The 21,888-nt window shown below is 44.3% G+C and overlaps 1 protein-coding gene across 2 annotated transcripts in view; it reads left to right on the forward strand.

Annotated features, from left to right (window-relative positions):
* Nucleotides 1–196: 196 nt before the first annotated feature.
* D-CDES (D-cysteine desulfhydrase) overlaps nt 197–21,888 on the forward strand; it is a 60,549-nt gene continuing 38,857 nt past the window's right edge. For both annotated transcript variants that reach the window (XM_087381483.1, XM_087381482.1), the window contains exon 1: nt 197–499. Coding sequence is in view for 1 of the 2 variants with exons in the window: in XM_087381482.1 (XP_087237608.1) it covers nt 254–499 (246 nt within the window). In the remaining variant the exon portion in view is untranslated. The remainder of the gene's footprint in view (nt 500–21,888) is intronic.

The raw sequence follows: 21,888 nt of genomic DNA on the forward strand, positions 1-21,888 counted from the left end.
TCATAGTTTTCTATGCTCTACAAATTTTATTGGAAGTCTAAAGATAAAACTGGCTGCTAATCAGCAGGCAAGGATGGCGATAGCTTCAAATTTGAATTTCGAATTCATGGATTCTAGAGTTAAAAGGCAAGCCCCTAGACCCCCCCTAGGCACATAGGCTAGAAGGCTCAAGGTGTTACCAATGGGTAGTCTTCGTTTTGCCCTTGCAAAGTCATTTTATGAGAGAAACCTGTGCTGTTTGACTACTAGGGCTATGGCGACTTGTATTTTCTTTCCCGTCAATAGCTGCAGCTCTTGCTTGTTTACGTCCTCATCATCCTCATCAACCCTCAACTTCTCATCTTGCATCTCCATGGCCTCCCCCAATTCCCACTCTCATCCCTCATCTCCTTCCCCTCCTCCCCACCGCCCCCCCTTGCTTCAGCTCGCTCCCTACTTCCCCCCCTCCTGGGCTGCTCATTTGCACCCCATCCCTGCTCACTTCTGCTCCCTTGGACAAGTAAGCTTTCCTGCTCTCTTCCTACCACCATCTTCAATGGGTTTTAGCTCATATAGGACTCCGTTTTGGGATAAGTTCAACTGCATCAACCTTGCTGCAGTTCTTTGCGAGGTTGAAAGAGGCGATAGATCCAATGCTATGAAATCAAGTCGTCCAACGACAAATAAATCCCCTTTTATCAACTCAGGCCAGTTCTGATAGTGCTAATGCTGTCTCCTTTTGACCGGAAGACCTGCCGGTTTACGTCAGTACAGGCTGCTGCAGGAGCCATTCATAGGAAGTCCAGTAGGAAGATCTCAAAATCCATTTTGTAACGGTATTAGTAGCACATTTGATTTGGCAAACGAATGTTTAGGAGAAACCCAAAGATGTGTTTATCAATCGGAATTCACCATGCGGTGTTATCTGCTACATTCAACAGGAAATGTGCTCCTGATTGAGAATCGGATTTCACAATTAAAAAAATATATGAGAAGCTGAATATGATTCAGGAGGAGTCAATAAAAACAAGGAAAACATTAGAGGGGAAAAGAATGAATGGAATGATTCTTGCAATCCTTGACATTATCCATCGATATATAAGGGAAGGACACGAAATATTCAAAAACCTGTCACTTAAAAGTGCAGAGTTATTGGGAAGGAGCAGATAAAACCTAGAAGCAACTCACGACTGCACTCAACTCACGACTGCCTGAGGGACTTGTAGTGCTCTCGTGTGTCTCTCAAGGCTGTTTTGACATTTTCATGCATAGGCCATCTCACGACCACTACAAGAATTAATTTGATCAGAGATACTGAAGAGAGATTGAGTACTCTTGTCTGCTTTAGAAGATAAGAGGGAGGACAGGAAGTAGACAGGAAAGGAGGCATGTATGAGGACAGGAATAGCACATATTAGATATGGGGAAAATAGCATATTGGTAGGACCTGTTGGATGCCTTTCCTAAGCTCTTTTGCATAGAACTGTTCAGCTTGAAGTAAGGTAAATGAAATATTGTCTTCATAGGCAGTTGCTTGGATGCAGAGAATGTGGATTAGCCTTCTCCTTGAATGCTAATGTCATCCTAGTTGAGCCTCCCCTTCCTATCGGCAAAAACTCTGTTTAAAGACTTGTGTGGGCATGGTTGCTTACATTGTGGATATGTGTGCATGTGTGAGAGCGTAGCATTATACAATGGCCTACATCCTTGCGGCATGCTCATGATTGGGGGTCTCTTTTGAGACTTGTCTGATTGTGCTTCATGGATGACTTATTTGTCTCATACATTCCAAACTTTAAAGATCTCGTGTACAAAGATTTAAATTCTTTTAGTGGAGGAATTTATCCTCGTAGTTTTGTAAACTTAATTGTATAGTTTTTTTCTCCAGAGAAAGAACTTCTATTAAAGCTTGAAAAACCAACTATACAAATAAGCAATCTGAAAGGTGCTGATTATGGGAAAATAAAGGGAAACAAAAACTTGGTTGTTAGAAACAAAAGCATCCTATTACTAAAGAACCTAGCTCATTGCCTAGGGAATCTCTATAACAGAGGCTAACAACCAAGGTGGTGGTCTATATATCCAGCCCAATTACCTCTCGCGGAAATGATGTAATAAATGCGTACAGGCCAAGCCTTGCAGAAATGCTCATGCCTTTCAGCTGGCACTCTAGAACCTGGAGTCCCATGTTGTCCTGCCAGATGGTGATGGGGTGGCTGCTGGGGAACCTGATGACCTCCCATCACCAGACTGCAGTGGGCAATCCATATGTTCCAAGCAGCGATGTTGAACAGTCACCCTTGTAAATTTCTGGCGAAGGCAGAGGGCGCGTGCAGGAAGGAGGCGACATATCATGTGCCTCAATGCTGAAAACATGCTAGCCCTGGATCCTGTAAGCTAGAGAGGCTGGATTGATGGAGAAAGCATGACACCCCTCTGTAAGCCGTGCTGCTATCCCCCAAGTGAAATCTCATTGTATCCCTTGCATACTGGCCACAAACAGAAGGAGAGGGTTAAAGGAAAGGAAGGGGAGCTCGAAGTAGAGGCTAAGGCTGCCAACCAGCTCTCTGAAAGAAGGCCTAGAAACAGGCTGAAAGGACCTGCTCGAGAACCCAAACGCCAACTGCAAAACAAGCAGCCCGCCACCAAAAAGAAGCCCCTAGTTCGAGGCGCAATGCTGCCTCGAAAAAGGGGGAAAACAGGCTTTTTGAGCTTAGCTGCAAGCAGCCAAGCTTGGAGCTGCTGCTCCAACTAAGGAGCAGCAGGACAATGCATGCAAATGTGCGAGAAAGCCCTGGAAGAGAGGCAAGAGGAGGCGTGAAGAGAGAGAATGGAGGGAAAGGAAGAGGAAAAGGAGGCGGGTGAAGTTCAAGCAGAGGGGCACAGGCGGGGTGTGAAGGAAACCAGGTGGGGGGGGCGAGCAAGCAGAAAAAGAGGGGGGGGGGGTTTCGGCGGCTCAGCAAGCAGGGAGCAGCCCAAGCTCCACTTAATTGTGTACCTAGCTGGAAACTGTTTTAGTTTCTTAGATATTAGAATAATTTAGGTTTAGAAGTTGATATCTATGATAAACAACAACTTGAGTATGCTGTGTTGAACATCACATGAAATGCCTCACATCAACGTAAACATCTCTAGTATGCCTAAATATGGAGTGTTTACTTCTCAATTCTATAGGTTCTCTCGTCTTTGCACAAGTGATGGGGCTTTTATATCTCAATCTAGTAATTTAATCATGTTACTTATCCGAAAGGGCTAAATACAAGAAAATCAATGAAGAAACTCTGCTGTAGTCATTATGTCTTTGGAATTTCAGCTTGGGGTATGTTTAGGATCCTTGAACAAAGAATTAAAATCGAAAGTGGGGAGCTTCAAAGCCAATTTTCTTCTTAGCTCTTAGGTTTGTACTTTCTTTGGAGGCTATCTAGTCACAGGTGTTATTTTACTTCGATATATCTCCCCCCCTTTCCTCTTCTTAATTAACTATTCTTAAAAAAAAAAAAGAGGCCATCTGATTGGGAATTTGCCTATAATAGTGCTAAGCATACGGCTACTCGCTACAGTCCGTTCATTCTTATGTATGGATATCAACTCAGGTCTCCTGTGATGGCTGAATTGAAGGTATTCAGCTGGATGCAGCTTAGGATTTCTTGCTAGATATGCAAGAATGTTAGTGACTGAATGGGAATAATCTATTAGGAACTGCTCAGGATAGAGCCTGAGACAGCATTCGCCCATGAGTTTTCTGAGGGGATGATGGTATATTTGCAGGATTCAGAGTCATTACTGACAGGGTTGGTAGAAAAGTCCTCCCCTAGGTATGTTCGACCTGTTGGAAAAGTCACCTCCCCATCTATAAGCCCCCAAATGAGGAGTGTGTGGGGGAGGGAGACCTAGGGCAGGATGTGCCCAAGAGAGAAGAAAGAGAGGGGGCTGCCACATGGGCAGCACCTCACAGGATTGAGATGGAGTCAGCATGGCAAGCCATATGGCGAGGGTAGTGGGCAGGTGAAGGGCCTGCAACAGACCCTGATGATGGCGCGGTACAGGCGGGTCAGGACAACAGGATGTACGGGGCAGTACGGCGCAGGACACGTGGCTGGGAAGAGCCTGGCAGAGGGCAGAACCAGCAGGCCTGGTGGAGCAGCAAATTGGGGCTGTCAGTGGGCAGTAGGCATGCCTTATATAGGCTGGGCCCCTGCCTTGATTGGAGGGCCAAAGCCCCTAGAAGTGTGGGGCAAAAGGCCCCGGTTTTGGAGCCCTTAAAGGGCTGGTTGGGCTGAGCCAACCAGGTCGGTTGGGCCAGCCAACCTGGTCTGTCCAGTCGGCCAGATTGGGACAGACTGGTCGGTATTTTTGCCATGCCTTGGGGCCTATAAATGCAGAGGCTCTTGCCTCATTTCAGCATCCAGCAAGTCAGCAGAATGAGGAGCAGCAGGAGCAGCAGAAGCCTGATCTTTGGGCCTACATCCAGGAGGCAAAGCAGGGCCAGAGTTGCTGCAGACTGAGCTCACTTGGGGCTGAGCCTAGGCTGTCTACTAGGGCAGCAAGGTGCTGAGATCTTTGGACGGAAAGTCTACTTACGCTAGAGGTGGAGCACGCGGGCTCGAGTCTAGAGATAGCCAGCTGATAGGAGAAGGACCTTGTGGTAAGATCAGAGGACCACACCATTGGTGGGACTCTAGATCTCTCTTGTATTGTGTCCATAGTTTTGGACGGAAATATATATTTTGGTGGTTTCTCTATCTGGCCAGTTCATTATTTTTGTTGCCTTTCGCAACCAAGCGGCACTTATTTTTCAAGTCCTCAACGAAGCATCCATCAGGGTTAAATCTAACCTGCAGACCTTGCTCAACCATCTGGCCAACTGAAACCAGGTTCTTAGTGATTTTTGGAACATGAAGTACATCTGCCAAGTACTTTGTTTTGCCATCCTGCATAGCCAATGGCACTTTACCAACCTGCGTAATTGGGTGCGAATCCTCCAGTCGTGGAAGTCGATTCCCTAGAGCTTCTGAATCAGGGTCGTCCTTCAGCAAGGTCCCTGCCTTCAGGCTCCCACACCTATGAGCCTCCTACTTGGGCTCTGATACCATGTTAGAAAATACCCAACAGAGGGTACACGTAGCGGAAGACTTATAGTAATACCCAGGAGCTCACACAGTGTGCGGTGTGGGTGTGGAATCACAGACTTCTTTACTTATGTGCATTCAATAGGTGTGCAGACTCATTAATAGACAATGAACCAATCAGATAGAGAAACCACCAAATAATATATTTCCGTCCACAACTATGGACACAATAAAAGAGACAGATCCAGAGTCCCACCAATGGTGTGGTCCTCTGATCTTACCACAAAAGTCCTTCTCCTATCTGTTGGCTATCTCTAGACTAGAGTCCGCGTGCTCCACCTCGAGCGTGAGTAGACTTTCCGTCTAGAATGATCTTCTCCACCTTGCTGTCTGGAAACCAGTCTAGGTGTCAGCTTCCTGCAAGCTAAGTCTGCAGCACAAGGTACTACTTTCTCCTCCTGACTGTAGGCCCAAAGATAGCCCTGCTGCTGCTCCTTCTGCTGGTGGAATTGCTGCTCCAGATGATGATGAAATGAGGCCTGAATGGCCTCCTTATATAGGCCCCAAGGCCTGCACCAAAAAACCGACCAGTCTGTAAAAACCGACTCAGTCTGTAAAAACCGACTCAGTCTGTAAAAAACCGTCCTTAAAGGGCTCACAAGTCAGGCCTTTTATGGCCCAAACTTCCAGGGCTTTTGGCCCTCCATTCAAGGCAAATATGCAGCCTATAAAAGGCCTGCCACCTGCCCACTGACAGTCACATTCCTTGCTGCAGATCTGAGCCTGCACTCCCTGCCATGTCTGTGCCTGTGCAAACAGTGTGCCTCCATGTCCTAGACCCTCCGCAATCTGTCCCAGACTGTCTTGCTTCTGCTCCGTACTTTCCTGGCCCTGTGTCCTGCCCTTAACAGTCCTAGATGTGCTGCCCACATGCCAGCCATGATGCTGTCTATGTGGCAGCCCCTTTCTCTCATTTCCTGTTGGGTACTGCCCTAGGTCTCCCTCCCCCATGCTCTCCTCATATGGGGGCTTACAGATGGGGAGGTGACCTTTCCAACAAGATCCTGGGCATTACTATAAGTCTTCCGCTGCGTGTACCCTCTGTTGGGTATTTTCTAACACGACCCTTCTAAAAAGATTAGTGAGGTTGCATATAAACTATATTTGCTGGCACATGTAAAGTTCACCCAGTCTTTCATGTCAACAGACTGATAGATGTGTTGGGGGCTGGAGACAATCTCGTTTCACCCCAAGAACTTGTGGAAGTTGAGGATTTGACCTATGTTCCACATGAGCCTGAAAGAGTTATCGATTTCAAGCAAAGGAAACTTAATAAGTTAATCCGAGAGTTCAAAGTTAAGTGCGAGGATAGGTCTGCGGAAGACTCAACTTGGGAAAAAACTCTCTCAACTTCCTATTAAGAGTAGACGCTTGAAGAGGGGAAGAATGTTATAAACTTGGATGCTAATCGATGGATTAGTGGACTTAATCTCGCAGGGTTAGGGGGCTAAGATTAAGAGAAGGAGGCTAACTTGGGTCCAGAGGACTTGGGAAGGGCTAGCTAGGACTCTTAATAAAGCAGGATGCTCTTTTATGTAAGAGTGGCCAAGGCTCTTGTGGATATATCCAGTGTGCACACACTACTGAATGGTTTGGTTTGGATCGAAAGCCAAGGCTCCTGCCATCTACATGGCGTATCATGAGATGCTGTGCAGAAGGTTCCTTGTGAATGGATTCCGGTGGTATGAGACACTAGGGCTGTACGCATGGGCATGTGCGAGTCTAATCTCTAGCTTGTGTGCTCAAGGGTCAACTGGGAGGTGAATATTTGTCTTGTGTTATTGCTCATTGCTGTATAGTATGGCTCTAGTTCGGACATGTACTAGCCTAACTCATTGACTAAGATCAAAACGTTGCATGATGGCCATTGAATGTTGAAAGCTCTCTGAATTGAAACTGGCAACCATGAGTGTGTAACAATGAAACCTCAACGGCAGATGTGTATAAAATATGTAGCTTCTAGATGATGACATAATACAAATGAAGGCAACACTCCAGAGGAATTGTGGGTCAACATTGCGAGCAGTCACAGCTGTTGAAAGCTGTGATGAAGGACAGTGGAGGAATTCAACATTGCAAGCAATTACAGCTGCAGAAGGCCATGATTGTAGTGAAGGGGGAAGGGACAGATTTGGAGATGGGGATAGAATAGCAGAAGGAAGGGAGGAGAAGAGAGGGGAAGGTGAAAGAGAGAGGAAGAGAGAGAAGGATGAGGGGATAGAGAGATAGAGAGAGGGAGGAGAGAGAGTGTGAGCGTAGGCAGCAGGAAGGAGGAGGGAGAGTAGATAGGATTAGATGTCACATAAAAAAGGTACATAGTAGTGGGTGGATGGAGACTTATATAGTCCCTCCACATTTTCCACCTAAAGGGCCTCTAACTTGGCCTCTTTTTCCCCTTCATTACAGCCATCCCTTCCCATAGAATTTTGCCCTCAAAATTTCATATGCGGGCTGTTAAATAGGTGCAGCAAACAACAAATAATAACTTTAGGAATGTTAGGACAGTGTCTTAGACGAATCTAACCTAGTGTTTAACCTTAGTTAGTACTAACCTAACCTAGAGCCAAACTAACTAAACCTAATTGACTAAACCTAATTTAACCCAATCTACTAACCTAACTCACTCCACTAACTAAACCTAACCAAACTAGCTAACGTGACCCAACTAACCTTGGCTACTGAACCTTAGGAAGGAGGAAAGGCTAAGGTTTTTTTTGCAGGGGTAAAGGCGACGGCGACAGGAGGGATGGACGCGGGCAGTGACGACGGGGGATGGCAGGTCGTCCGACGGGAAAGGAGGGACCCAAGAGCAGCGACGCCATGCAAGAGGCTTGGGTCGGGCGAGAAACGGTGTCACGCGCGCCACGCAAGAGCCTTCTGGCAGACTTGTAGGCGAGCAAGGTGTACCGATGGTAGTCGCCCTTCATCTTAAGGCAAAAGACCTTGGACTCGTTGGCAATGGCGGTTGGGGACGAGATGCTCCAAAATGTTATCACAGATCTTGAGTGTGATAATCACGGTGGTGGTGCACTTGTTGGCGATGGAGGCCCTACGCTTAGGCGTTGGAGCAACGCTCAGGGTTTTTGCCCGTCGTTCGGAAGTTGGCGTAGCTTGTTTGTAGCTTGCAAGTTCGGGATAGGCGTTGGCGTAGCAACTACTAGAATTCAGAGTGAAGGGTGTAAAAGATGGAAGCAAAGGTGCTAGAGAGCGGAGCTCTAATACCAATGTAGTGAAGGGGGAAGGGGCAGATTTGGAGATGGGGATAGAATAGGAGAAGGAAGGGAGGATAAGAGAGGGGAAGGGGAAAGAGAGAGGAAGAGAGAGAAGGATGAGGGGATAGAGAGAGAGAGGGAGGAGAGAGAGAGAGGGAGGAGAGAGAGTGTGAGCGTAGGCAGCAGGAAGGAGGGAGAGTAGATAGGATTAGATGTCACATCAAAAAGGTACATAGTAGTGGGTGGATGGAGACTTATGTAGTCCCTCCACATTTTCCACCTAAAGGGCCTCTAACTTGGCCTCTTTTTCCCCTTCATTACAATGATGGACAGTGCATGCAGCATTGAAGACGATTAAAAATTAGCAGCAGGTCATGATGCAAGAAGCCTGACATAAGCCAGATGCCTCCATTACATGCAGCCATAGGCACGTAAGCTGATACAGCCTCAGGAGCAGTTCTCTGCCAGAAAAAGTGTAGGATCGATGAATAGAAAGAGAGAGAGAGCAAGGTACAAAGAGTTGATAGAGTCTGCCGTAACGTCAACTAGGATAATGAAAAACAAAGGAGTACAAGGTACAAGTACCTAGACCTAGGACTAAGTGTCCTAGGTGTCACATAGGACTAAGTGTCCTATGTGGCCTAAAAGGCACTAACACTACAAGTACCTATATTTATGCCTACAAGGCACATACCATGGCCTATAGGGCATCACTAGAACCACCAGGGTTTTTTCCGTGTAGAAGCAAACTATGAACCATGAGCCACTGAGATCACAACTGGCGAGCATTGCATTAATGATTACAATTCAATCTATCCCCTACCGCTCCGGGCGGGCTAGGGTCGAATTTGAATAGTCCCCGCGAAGCTTTCGGTGAAGGGTAGTCTTGTGTGTAAGCAAAGCAAGAACCGGCATAACTGGCGTACTGGAAGCCGTTCCTCCTTCCGTAAGCCGGAAAGCAGGAAATGAATCCGCGTTGTCACTAAACCCCGAAATAATTAGTAAATGGTTTCTCATCCCTATTTTCACGTATTTTCTGGTCATGGTGGCACATGTTCATCCAAAAGGATATAGCCACCTATGAATGTACAAGGGATGTCAGATCATGTAACAAAGGGAACCAAGTGTAAAGCCTGTCGGAAGACTTCGAACTTGGGACGAGGAAGTGCCTTTGTAAACATATCTGCTATGTTGTCCTCTGTGGGAAGATAGGACAACTCTCTGTCTCTTGCTGACAACCGCTTCCGAACATAATGATAGTGAACTTCAATATGCTTGGTACGCGCATGAAACACTGGGTTCCGCGCAATGGCCAAAGCACTCTGGCTGTCAGTGTAGACAATAGTGGAGGATGTGTTGGTGAACTGAAAGGAAAACATGGAGTGAACACAAACTGAGAATTCTTGCTTATAGAATGAAGAAAGGTGAGGTCCTTAAGTAGGCACCTCTTACATGATCACTGACGTCACTGATGACCTCTGAGCTTCACAATCATCTCCTCAATCTGCTCCTAGATTCTCTCAATCATCCTATGTGGCTTCTACCACCACCTAATAGTGCTTATGGGCACCTAATTGTGCCTCTAGCACACACACATAGAAACCAAGGTGTGTTTGGGGCATACACCTTGAGATATCCCATCATACCCCCCCTCAAGGGAATGCCTCAGGCTATGTCAAGGATACATCTAGTCTCATAGTTTCTCATGCCATCTCATGGTGGTCAAGGATAAATCTATGGCTAGGTTCTCATGCTAGCAAGGGGTTCCCAAGGGTGTGAAGTAAACAAAAGGGTTACAAAAGACCTTCCAATGGTTATCTCCCCTGCATGTACATGCTCACAATGTCTGCAGGAGGTACCATGGAGCAAAACACATACACATGGCCTACATCATATGGTGACCAGAGGTGTTTACAAAACACAATAGTTTATTTCATTCATTTTGGAGGACTATCCAGGCTGAGTACCTTGACTCAACATAAAAAAGGGAGATCTAGAGCATATATGGAGATGATTCAAAAAGCATAATCTTCATAGGACGCCTCATCTTGTGGAGGCACATCAACTGAAAGTAGATTGGCAGTTTCTGACTTTGTAGTTGCTTCCTTTTTGGCTCTACAAAACTTTTCATGGTGATTGTTTTTGCCACAGTGTTTGCATGGATTGATCTTGAAGCAGTCTTTTGAGAGGTGATTAGTCTTCCCACAATGTTTGCAAGGTGAAAACTTGCCCTTCTGAATTTTTATGGCATAGGCTGTGTCATTGCCTCTCCGGAGTTCCATGTGCCTTTCTTCTTCTTGAAGAGCAGAAATAAGACCTTCAAGATTAGGATTAGGAAGATTTTTCAAAGTGGTAACAACATGATCATAATCTTCAGGCATACTCTTGAGCAACACTGCCATTGCATCATCTGTAGTGATTGGAGAGTTGATAGAAGCAAGTTGAGCCATGAGACTCCTCATGTAATTGACATGGGTAGCCAAAGGAGTGCCACTAACCATCTTCAATTCAAAGAAAGCAATCTTAAGTGACAATTTTGAGATGTGAGAGCTAGCACAAAAAATAATGTCAAGCTTCTGCCAAGCTTCTGAAGGAGACTCCAAATCAGAGATGTGATGAATATAGTCATCTCCTAAGGCAAGAGCAATGATGCCATAGGCTTTCTCCTCTCTAGTAGGATCTCTTGCCGGGCGTGTCGGAGTTGAGGATTCTCCAGCATTGGAGGCTGTTGAAGAAGAAGCTGAAGCCGGTGTCATGACAAGAGAAATGATTATTTAGTTAATTAATAGTCATTAGAACTTTATTATTGTTAGGCGCCAATTTGATGGTGCGGTTATATGTTTGTATTTATGATAGATCAAGCGGTGTAAATAGTACCGCCAAAACTATGTAACATTGGCCAATGATTATTAATAAAGATGTGCACACACGTGTCTAGGTCCTAGGGGCAATAGGAAAGGGAAAGGGAGCATTAGAGTGCATTGAATGGTAGGTGCATGGGTCATAGGCTAAGGGTAGGTGTAAATGGGAAGATGGAACTTGAGTGATCTCAAGGGACATTAATGAAAGGGTATCACCCTTTCATTGTGAATCTCACGTAGCATTCTTTCTACCACATTGCATTCATCTGTCATCTCTCTCCCACCTTGCATGTAGGTCGAAAAAGAAACAAGTACTCTCACGAGGGCGCTCTTCCCCATTGGAGGGCCAATCGGCATTCAAATTCTGCATGCATTGCACACATTTGCATTTTCGAAAAGCGTGGATCTTCACATTTGGTATCAGAGCGGCGACGATCCACGAGCGGGACGAGAAGAGGGCGACAGTTGTGAACGATGGAAGTCGCAAGAGAGGTTGGCGGAAAAGGATCACGATCGATCGATCTCGAGGTTCTGAGACAAGGGAGTTTTTCTGAAAAATTTTGGCCTTCAACGGCGAACGGCGAACGGGGTGTTCTCTTTTGCCCCCCCCCCCCCCCCCCCCCCCCCCCAATGTGAATGTACCCTTAAACCGTGAGAAAAAGGGATTCCCGTTCTACCCAACCGGAAGTCGGATCGGAATAAGATTTTAAGGGAGTGATCCACCCATCAAGTAACCCCTATAACGGTATCTAGAGCTCCAATCCGCTCAAAACAAGTAGCCCAAACGGAGCGTACCAGTTTACAGCAGAAATACAAGAAGAAAAGCTTCAAAGAGAAGGGAAAGGAGGTCATTTTAAGTGTTTTCTCAACACAAACGAAGCGGGAGTCGGATAAGTACCACCACCTCTACAACACTTGAAGTTTGCTGTAAAATAAACCTTCTTTTTTGAAATTACAGCAAGACATTTTCTCTCTTGTATTAATAAAAGGAAAGAATGGAAGGGGAAGGGACATATAACAATGAACTTATTCCTTTTCCTCCATTACCCCAAGGAGAGAGAGAAAGAACACCTTCACCCCCTCTTGAAGAGGATGGATTAGGTGAGAGTTATACACATCTTGAGTATGATAACCCACAAATAGATTTACAGCAGTCTCTCCTTCAAGAACCTACTGATAGGGAGTTCTCCTTTCGTAATGAAAGAAGAAATGAGACCAGCCAAGAACAAGGTGATGAGTTCACGCCTTTAACTCAAAACCCAATACACATGGATTCTAATCCAAGTGCAAGAGGAAGAGAGGAGACTCCTGTTGATAAGCTGGTTTTCCAGCTTAGCAATATGATTGAGCAGTCCATTATGACAAGATTAGGGACTAAGAGGACTTTAAACTTCGGGGATGAAGAGTTGAGTAACCCTTCTAAGAGGTCCAAATTCCAACCGCGAGAGAGAATTGAGTTTCCCAAATATGATGGGGCAAGGGAGGCTGACAAAATCCTCAATTGGATTCGTCATTTTGAGCTATACTTTGCCCATCAAGACAAGACCGAGCAAGAGAAGCTTGCTCTTGCCACATTGCATCTGCAGAAGGATGCTCTAATGTGGTGGTCCTTGTCACAAACAGGAAAAGAGCCTATTCATGAATGGGCTAAATTTGTGGAGCAACTAAAAACCACTTTCATGCCACCGAGGCATGAAGAGAACCTAACCTTTCGTTGGGAGAGGTTTAGGCAGTTCGATAATGAGAGTAATGTAGATTTTACAGCCAGATTTTGGAAACTCTCTCTAGAGTTACCCGAAAAGAGTGAGGAAGATAGGAGAAAGAAGTATTTAGCAGCTTTAAGCCCAAAAGTAAGGTACGAGGTTGAAATGTTTAACCCGACCACGCTTAAGGACCTCACTAAGCTGGCTGAAATAGCCGAGAGAAAATTGAATCCTCGTAAACCCTTCAATAAGGAGTATGGGTCATCATCTAAGACCAATAATATACCCACTTTTAGGAAACCAAACCGGTTTAAGAATAATAAAGGGAAGGGTAAAGCTCTTGTAAGGAATGTGAATAGCCAATCACGTCCTGGATGGGTGCCATTTCCTTCTATGACTGACGAAGAGAAGAGGAAGTTGATTAAGGAAGGAAAATGTTTCGGTTGTAAGAAACATAAACCAGGGCACGTATGGCATAAGTGTCCCGTTCTCTTGGCTAAGATTGCCAAGACGAATTCAGTAAAAGGGAAAGCCAAGGCATCCAAGCAGGAGGGTGAGGCTTCTAGCTTGTCACCCTCGAAATCTACTGTGACTATTGAGCCAATAGTGAATGCTGTCCATTCAGCCAATACCTTTGGGCCTCATGATCTTTTTAAGGTGTATGGATTCGTGAATGGACAGAGAATAGTGGTTCTCCTAGATGATGGATGTAATTATGACTTAGTAAGTGATAGATTGGCAAAATTACTCCATCTTAAACCAGAACCTATAAAAAACATGTCGCTTTCAGGAGCTTTTAGGGGACACAATGAAGAAGACACATCCATAGTACGAAATATTCCTTTTCGTATACAAAAATATAGAGATCGAAGGGATTTTCTAGTAGCCCCTTTACAAGACGTTGACATGATACTAGGTAAACCATGGCGGTATGATTTTAACCCTGCTATTCATCCTCATACTCATCATTGTTGCTTTGTACATAAGGATGAAAACATAAGGATCGTAGGGGATCGGGACGTGTATACAATTCCATTGATTACTCCTACCCAAGCCAAAAGATTGGTAAAAAGAGGGGTAGATTGTAATCTTGTGTATATACGGGATTCACGAGATCTTCATATCCCAAAAGAAGATCGGAAGAGAAATGAGTTCCTTAGAGCTTATGAGGATCGATTTTCAAGAGATGACTCATTCGAATTGCCCATGGAGAGAGAAGATGATCATGCCATAGACTTAGAGCCAGGAGCTTCCCCTCCATGTAGAGCCCCATATAGGACGAACAGGATAGAAATGGAGGAGGTAGAAAAACAAATTGAAGATCTGTTGCAAAAAGGCCTGATTCGACCAAGCAGTTCTCCATTTGGAGCACCTGTATTATTGGTTAAGAAGAAGGATGAATCATATCGTATGTGTATAGATTACCGTGCTTTGAATAAACTTACGATTAAGAACCGGTATCCGATTCCAAGAGTGGATGATTTATTGGATATGCTTAAAGGTGCTAAAGTTTTTAGCAAATTGGATTTGAAATCTGGTTATCATCAACTTCGTATGAAAGCTGGGCATGAACATAAGACAGCTTTTCGCACTCTCACTGGACATTATGAGTTTTTGGTCATGCCTTTTGGCCTAACTAATGCTCCAGCCACTTTTAGTAGGCTGATGAGAAGGGTTTTGCGACCCTACTCGGGAAAATTTGTCATAGTCTTTTTTGATGACATTTTAGTGTTCAGCGAGAATGAGGAAGAGCATAAGGATCACCTTGCTAAGGTGATGGAGCTCCTAAGGAAGGATCGATTGTTCCTAAATATCAAGAAGAGTGAGTTCTTCAAGACAGAAATAGAGTATTTGGGACACATTGTGTCTGCTGAGGGAATTCGGGTTGACCCTAAAAAGGTCAAGGCCATAATTGAATGGCCAATACCCAAAAACTTACATGAGCTGAGATCCTTCCTAGGGATGTGTAGTTATTATCGCAGATTCATTAAGAATTTTGCACGTCTTGCTTCCCCACTAACAGATTTGTTGAAGAAGCATTCCTTGTATGAGTGGGGAGAGGTTCACCAAGTAGCTTTTGAGGAGCTTAAGAGAACATTAGTGACTGCACCAGTGTTAACACTTCCGGACATGGACAAAGAGTTCTTTGTTGTATGTACGGATGCTAGTGGTACCTCGATTGGGGCAGTGTTGATGCAAGGAGGGCATCCCATTGCTTATGAGAGTAGAAAACTTCAAGGGGCTGAATTGAAATATATCACGTATGAGAAGGAGTTATTGGCAGTCATTCATGCTCTAAAGTTATGGAAGCATTATTTATATGGTTCTGCTTTCAAGATTAAGACTGACCATCAAAGTATCAAGCACTTGTTCTCTCAACCCATTGTCTCTTCAAGACAAATCAAATGGGCTGAATATATTCAATCCTTTGGGCAACCAAATATCGAATATCAGCCGGGAAAGGAGAATTTAGTAGCTGATGCTTTGAGTAGACGGCCCCAAGTTAATCACGTTTCTGTGATTAAGGAGAAATCATTAGGAGCAATGGTTGAAGCTTATCCTTTAGATGAGGACTTCGCTGACATTTATGGGAAGATTCAACGTAATGAGGTTGGGGATTTAGAGGCTTATTCCATCGTGGATGGATACTTATTTTTGGGACGTGCCATATGTGTACCCAAAACATTTCGGTATCTAGTCATGAGTGAGTTACATGCGAGTCCATATTCTGGACATAGAGGGGTATTAGAGGAACCATTGACAATATTGAGAGATACTTCCATTGGCCTAAACTTCGCAAAGAAGTTTCGACCTTTGTTCAACAATGTGACGTATGTCAGCGCATTAAATCTGACACAAGTAAGACTGCGGGTCTTTTGCAGCCTTTGCCTATTCCTTCGGAAAGGTGGGAACACATTACAATGGATTTTGTGTCTGGTTTCCCCAAGGTTGGTCAGTTTGAGCAGATTTTCACTGTTATAGATAGGCTGAGTAAACAAGCTCATTTTATTCCCTGTAAAAAAGAGTTGTCTGCTCCTGAAACAGCAAGGTTATTCATTAGGGAAATCTTCAGGTTACATTGTATCCGATAATGATGGCCGTTTCATTAGCAACTTTTGGACAGCTCTATTAGAGAATCTCGGAACCAAACTGAAATTTACTACAGCCTTCCATCCTCAAGGAGATGGACAAAGTGAGAATGCCAATCAAACCATAATTACTTTACTTCGAGCTTATGTCCATGACCAACCTAGAAGGTGGCCAGAGTTCTTACCCATGTTAGAGTTTGCTTATAATAACACTGTACATACTTCCACCAAGAAAGCCCCATTTGAAATCATCTATGGGCAATGTTTACTCACTCCAATAACACACTTGGGGGAGCGAATTTTTGCTGCTGACCAGTTTGCTGAGGATATGTCACAGGTTATTGAGCAGGTAAAAGAACATATTAAGAAGGCCCAGGTTTAACAATCCAAGGCAGCCAATAAAAAAAGAAAAGAAGTTTATTACAAGGAGGATGATTGGGTTTTATTGAAGATTGATAAAAGAAGAATCAAGTCAGTGAGAGGAAGTACCAAACATGTCAAGCTAGCACCGAAGTTTTATGGTCCATTTCAGATTTCAGCAGCTTTATATCCAGAAGAAGGATCCAGAGCGTATGAGCTGAAGTTACCAGCCCACTGGCGTATGAAGAACATCTTTCATGTGAGCAATTTGAAGAGATACCGTGGCGATACTTCTGCGTTTTTGGATACTTAGCAGCAAGAAGAACCTGAACTTGAAGATGGGACTGAAGTTCTTACTCCGGAACAGATCGTATACCATAAAGAGAAGAGTACTCGTGGAAAGAAGAGATATATGTATTTACTGAAGTTTAAAAACCAGCCAGCTAGTGATGCACAATGGATGGAAGAAGAGTTCTTTACAGATTTTCCACAGATACTCGCAGATTACAAAGAGGCGATGCAATGGCAGAAGTAACAAGAGAAAGTGCACATAAGAGGAAGAGACAAGCAATAATCCAGAAGAGGACTTCTGCTCATTCAAGCAGGAGGGAGTGTCATGACAAGAGAAATGATTATTTAGTTAATTAATAGTCATTAGAACTTTATTATTGTTAGGCGCCAATTTGATGGTGCGGTTATATGTTTGTATTTATGATAGATCAAGCGGTGTAAATAGTACCGCCAAAACTATGTAACATTGGCCAATGATTATTAATAAAGATGTGCACACACGTGTCTAGGTCCTAGGGACAATAGGAAAGGGAAAGGGAGCATTAGAGTGCATTGAATGGTAGGTGCATGGGTCATAGGCTAAGGGTAGGCGTAAATGGGAAGATGGAACTTGAGTGATCTCAAGGGACATTAATGAAAGGGTATCACCCTTTCATTGTGAATCTCACGTAGCATTCTTTCTACCACATTGCATTCATCCGTCATCTCTCTCCCACCTTGCATGTAGGTCGAAAAAGAAACAAGTACTCTCACGAGGGCGCTCTTCCCCATTGGAGGGCCAATCGGCATTCAAATTCTGCATGCATTGCACACATTTGCATTTTCGAAAAGCGTGGATCTTCACAGCCGGTTTGACAAGCCCCTAGAGGTTTTCCCTCATCAATGCAAACTTAACCTTCATCTGCCATGTGTGAAAGCCAATACCATTGAACTTATCCATATTCAAGATGGTAGCCATGAGAGGGTCTAACCCAGAATGGGCAGTGTCTACTCTCTTACAAGGCTAGAAAGAGTTAAAGAGCTTCAAAATACAAGCATTTATAGTAGCAAAGGCTTGCAACCAAAATCCATACTACAAATCAATGATGCTTTCACTTGCATGCTTCATAGAGGTGACTAAATGAAAGTATCCCAAGCAAATTCAGGTATAGCAATCCAAAAGAAAGTTGTAGCCACAGTTGTACTGATGCTTTTCAATACTTTAAAACCTCAGAAATTCTAAAGTAGCATCTAATGTAGCATCAAACTCATAACCTTGTCAAAACTGTTCAAAACAGAGGCCTAAACTTGGAGGGCTTGTATCTCACTCTTCAAAGCAAAGAAAACAGGGCTTTCTGAAGCAAAAGAAAGCTCATATACCAGAGAAGATCAGCACAGAGGTTGGGCGAAATGGCGCGCTGTTTTGCCCGGGGGAGTTGCTGCAGGCTGAACCTGTGTTTTGACGTTTTCTCCTTTGTTACTGAACCAAATGGGCTGCAAAGTGACTCAAAATGTTCGTCTTGAAGTTGCCCATCTACTCCTAAGAGGGCTCGAGCAATGGTGCAGCAGGTAGGGAGTATTCTGCAACAGAAAAATGACAAAAAAATGCGCTATTTGGGGAATGGCGACCAGCAAAGACGTCTTCTCTTTAATTACTTGCAGGTGGAAGTTTGCCCAAACGAGGGGTATCTCCAGCAGGAAGGGCTTGGAGAATGGCGGAGAACCGAGGGAGAACAAGCTTTAGCAAGATTTGGGAGAAAAGGGAAGAAATGGTGAAGATGAAGAAGAAGAAGATGGAGAAGAAGAAGATGATGTGGCACAAATGGGCTCAAGGAGGATCAAAGGGCTCTGATACCATGTTGGTGAACTGAAAGGAAAACATGGAGTGAACACAAACTGAGAATTCTTGCTTATAGAATGAAGAAAGGTGAGGTCCTTAAGTAGGCATCTCTTACATGATCACTGACATCACTGATGACCTCTGAGCTCCACAATCATCTCCTCAATCTGCTCCTAGATTCTCTCAATCATCCTATGTGGCTTCTACCACCACCTAACAGTGCTTATGGGCACCTAACTGTGCCTCTAGCACACACACATAGAAACCAAGGTGTGTTTGGGGCATACACCTTGAGATATCCCATCAGGATGTCTGGCGAATACTAAGATCTGTAAGTAACTGTCGAAGCCAAACACACTCTATTGTAGCGGTGAAAGCTGCCTTGTACTCATCCTCACAGCTAGATGTGGCAACTGTTGGTTACTTCTCGCTGAGCCAAGAGATACATGAATTGCCAAGCAAAAAACAATTGCCAATACGTGACACTCTGGTGTCGGAACATCCTGCCCAGTCACTATCCGTGTAAGCATGCATGGTAAGTGAACCCTGATCACCATAGAAGAGGGCTAAATCCTGAGTGCCTCTGAGATATCTGAAGACTCTCTTCACTGCCTGCCAATGCTGTGAACTGGGCATGTGCATGAATCAGCTGAGCTGAGATACTGCATATTGTAAGTTGGGTCTGGTGTGACATAAATAAATAAGGCATCCAACAGCCTGCTTATAAAGAGTGATATCACATGGTGGGCTCCCATCATGAGCTGAGAATTTGAAGCCAGGGTCCACTGGAGTAGAGATTGGCTTGCAATCCTCAAACTGAAAACGATCAAGGAGCTGTCCAATATACTTGGACTGAGACATCATGATACCCCCCTCAACATTAGCAAACTGAATGCCCAAATAATAGTGGAGCTATCCCATGTCGACATTTCAAAAACCTGCTGCAAATCAGCCTTGAAAGCTGCAATTTGCTGAGTATCTGGGCCCGTGATGAGCATATCACCCACATATAAAATCAGCACTAAAAAATCAGATCCACTCCCGCAGACATAAAGAGTGGGTTATGTGGGACTATTCTGAAAACCAAGGGATAGTAAGTGTGCATGAATTTTGGCATACCATGCCTTGGATGCCTGCTTCAAACCATAAAGGGCTTTTCTAAGCCGGCATACCTTATTTTCAGAAATAACAACCTCAAAGCCAGGAGGTTGTGTGACATATTCTTCTTCTTGCAGATCCCCATGAAGAAAAGCAATCTTGATGTCAAGTTGGTGCACTTGCCAATGATAATGGGCTGCAATGGCAATGACACATCTAATGGTAGTAATCCTGGATGTGGGAGCAAATGTCTCCTCAAAGTCAATGCCTTGTTGTTGGGCATACCCTTTTGCAACAAGACGAGCTTTGTATCGATCTATGCTGCCATCAGATTTCCTTTTTAATTTGTGGACCCATTGGGTACCAATGGCATGCTTGCCGGGAGGGAGATCTACTAATTCCCATGTGTCATTTTTAGCAATGGAATGTAACTCAGCCCTCATTGCATCCATCCACTCTTTGCTGTCAAAAGCATCTTTATGGCACAGAGGCTCTTCATTGCAAGCTGTAGCAAGGAGTGCAAACTCAAGAAAGTGACCATGCTGTCTATTCCCTGATCTTGTCCGGGCAGCAAAAGGCTGATCTTGTTTGCTGTCCCTCAATGTATCAAGAAGCCATCTGGGAACTTGCCTTTGCTGTCTATTGACAGCTCTTTCTTCAATGACTGCATCATGAATAGTGGGATCATTTTGTGCCGGAAGAGAAACCTGCAAATCAGCACGAGGTAGTGGCTGATTATTGCTTGGTGGAGGGCCTACAGGAGGCTCATGTTGCTGGTCAAAGTCCTCTTGTGAGGATGGCAGAAGTAACCAAGATTCAAAGGCATCAAACATGTCAACATCTAGCTTAGCTTTGCAGTCCACAAGAGGAGAAGCTGAATGTTCAGCAAAGATTACATCTCTACTGACAATAATCTTCCTAGTATTTGGTTGGTATAATCGATACCCTCTGCTCTCCTGGCTGTAACCAATAAATATGCATTTGATTGCCTCGTCATCAAGCTTATGTCTCAGCTGAGATGTTACTTGAACATATGCAAGAGACCCAAAAACTCTCATGTGTGAAAGTGAAGGCTTCCTACCTTTCCATGCTTCATAAGGTGTAACAGTCTGCAATGCCCGTGTAGGTGATCTATTCGGCACATATTCGGCACACATCACTGCATCAAGCCAAAATTTATTGGGCAAAGACTTGGCCTTAAGCATGCATCTGGCCATCTCTATTGTGGACCTGTTTTTCCTTTTAGAAACAAGATTTTGCAGAGGAGTGTAAGGAGTAGTACATGAGTGAATAATGCCCCGTGAAGACAGAAATGCATCAAACTCCTTTGACATATACTCTCCCCCCCTATCTGTGTAGAGGGTGATAAGCTTGCATCCTGATTCATTCTCAACCATATTCAGCCATCTCTGAAAGCACAAGAAAACTTCAGATTTGGCTTTTAAAGGATACATCCAGCAATATCTTGTGAAATCATCAATGAGAGTCATGAAATACTTTTACCCCCCAATGGCATTTGTCCTCATTGGGCCACAGACATCACAGTGCACTAGCTGCAATTTCCTTTGTGAGAGTTTTGGACAATTCTTTTGAAAAGGAAATCGATGCATCTTACCCAAAAGACAACCCTCACACACATGTTTGGAAACTGTGTGAGTTTGAGGTACATCATTTGTCCTCTGCTGTGAATGTAGCTTTGCAAGAGCTCTATAATTGAGATGGCCCATTCTCTCATGCCAAAGATGAGTTACAGCAAGTTGTGAATTTGAAATAGCCAATGCTTCAATAGAAAGTGCAGCTGAGTGATGATCAAGGTGATAAAGCCCTTTTTGCAAAGTGCCAGTGAGAACTATGGCATTGTCATCACGAAGATCATAAACTAGGCATCTGTAGCTATCAAAAATAACTTTGAAACCTGAAGTGGCAATTGTTGAAATTGAAATCAAGTTGACTTCAATTCCAGGCACAAAAAGAACATTTGTCAGAGTGACAGGATGGCTTGAAATGGATGTGAGCTGCACATCTCCAATTCCTTTTACAGCATATGAAGCATTATTAGCACATGTGACAGTCCCCCCTCGAGGTGCATCGGCTAAAGAATGAAACAACTGTCTGCAAGATGTGACATGCTTAGAAGCACCGCTATCAAAGTACCAGGACTGAGCATCATTAGCAGTAAAGAATGCATCAGCTTTGGAGGGATCAAATGAGCAATGGACAGCCCTTGCCCAATCATCCTGAAGAGCATGTGCATGTGAAGCATCTTCTGGCTCATGGGATTCAATAGCATGAGAGGCATTAACTGTCAATCGTGCTTTCTTTTTCTCCGAAGCAATGCGCTTCCTGC

The sequence above is a fragment of the Dipteris shenzhenensis genome, chromosome 11 (genome assembly GCF_047967505.1).
Source record: "Dipteris shenzhenensis isolate YYH24624 ecotype China chromosome 11, Dip_SZ_1.0, whole genome shotgun sequence".
NCBI classification, from domain to species: Eukaryota; Viridiplantae; Streptophyta; class Polypodiopsida; order Gleicheniales; family Dipteridaceae; genus Dipteris; species Dipteris shenzhenensis.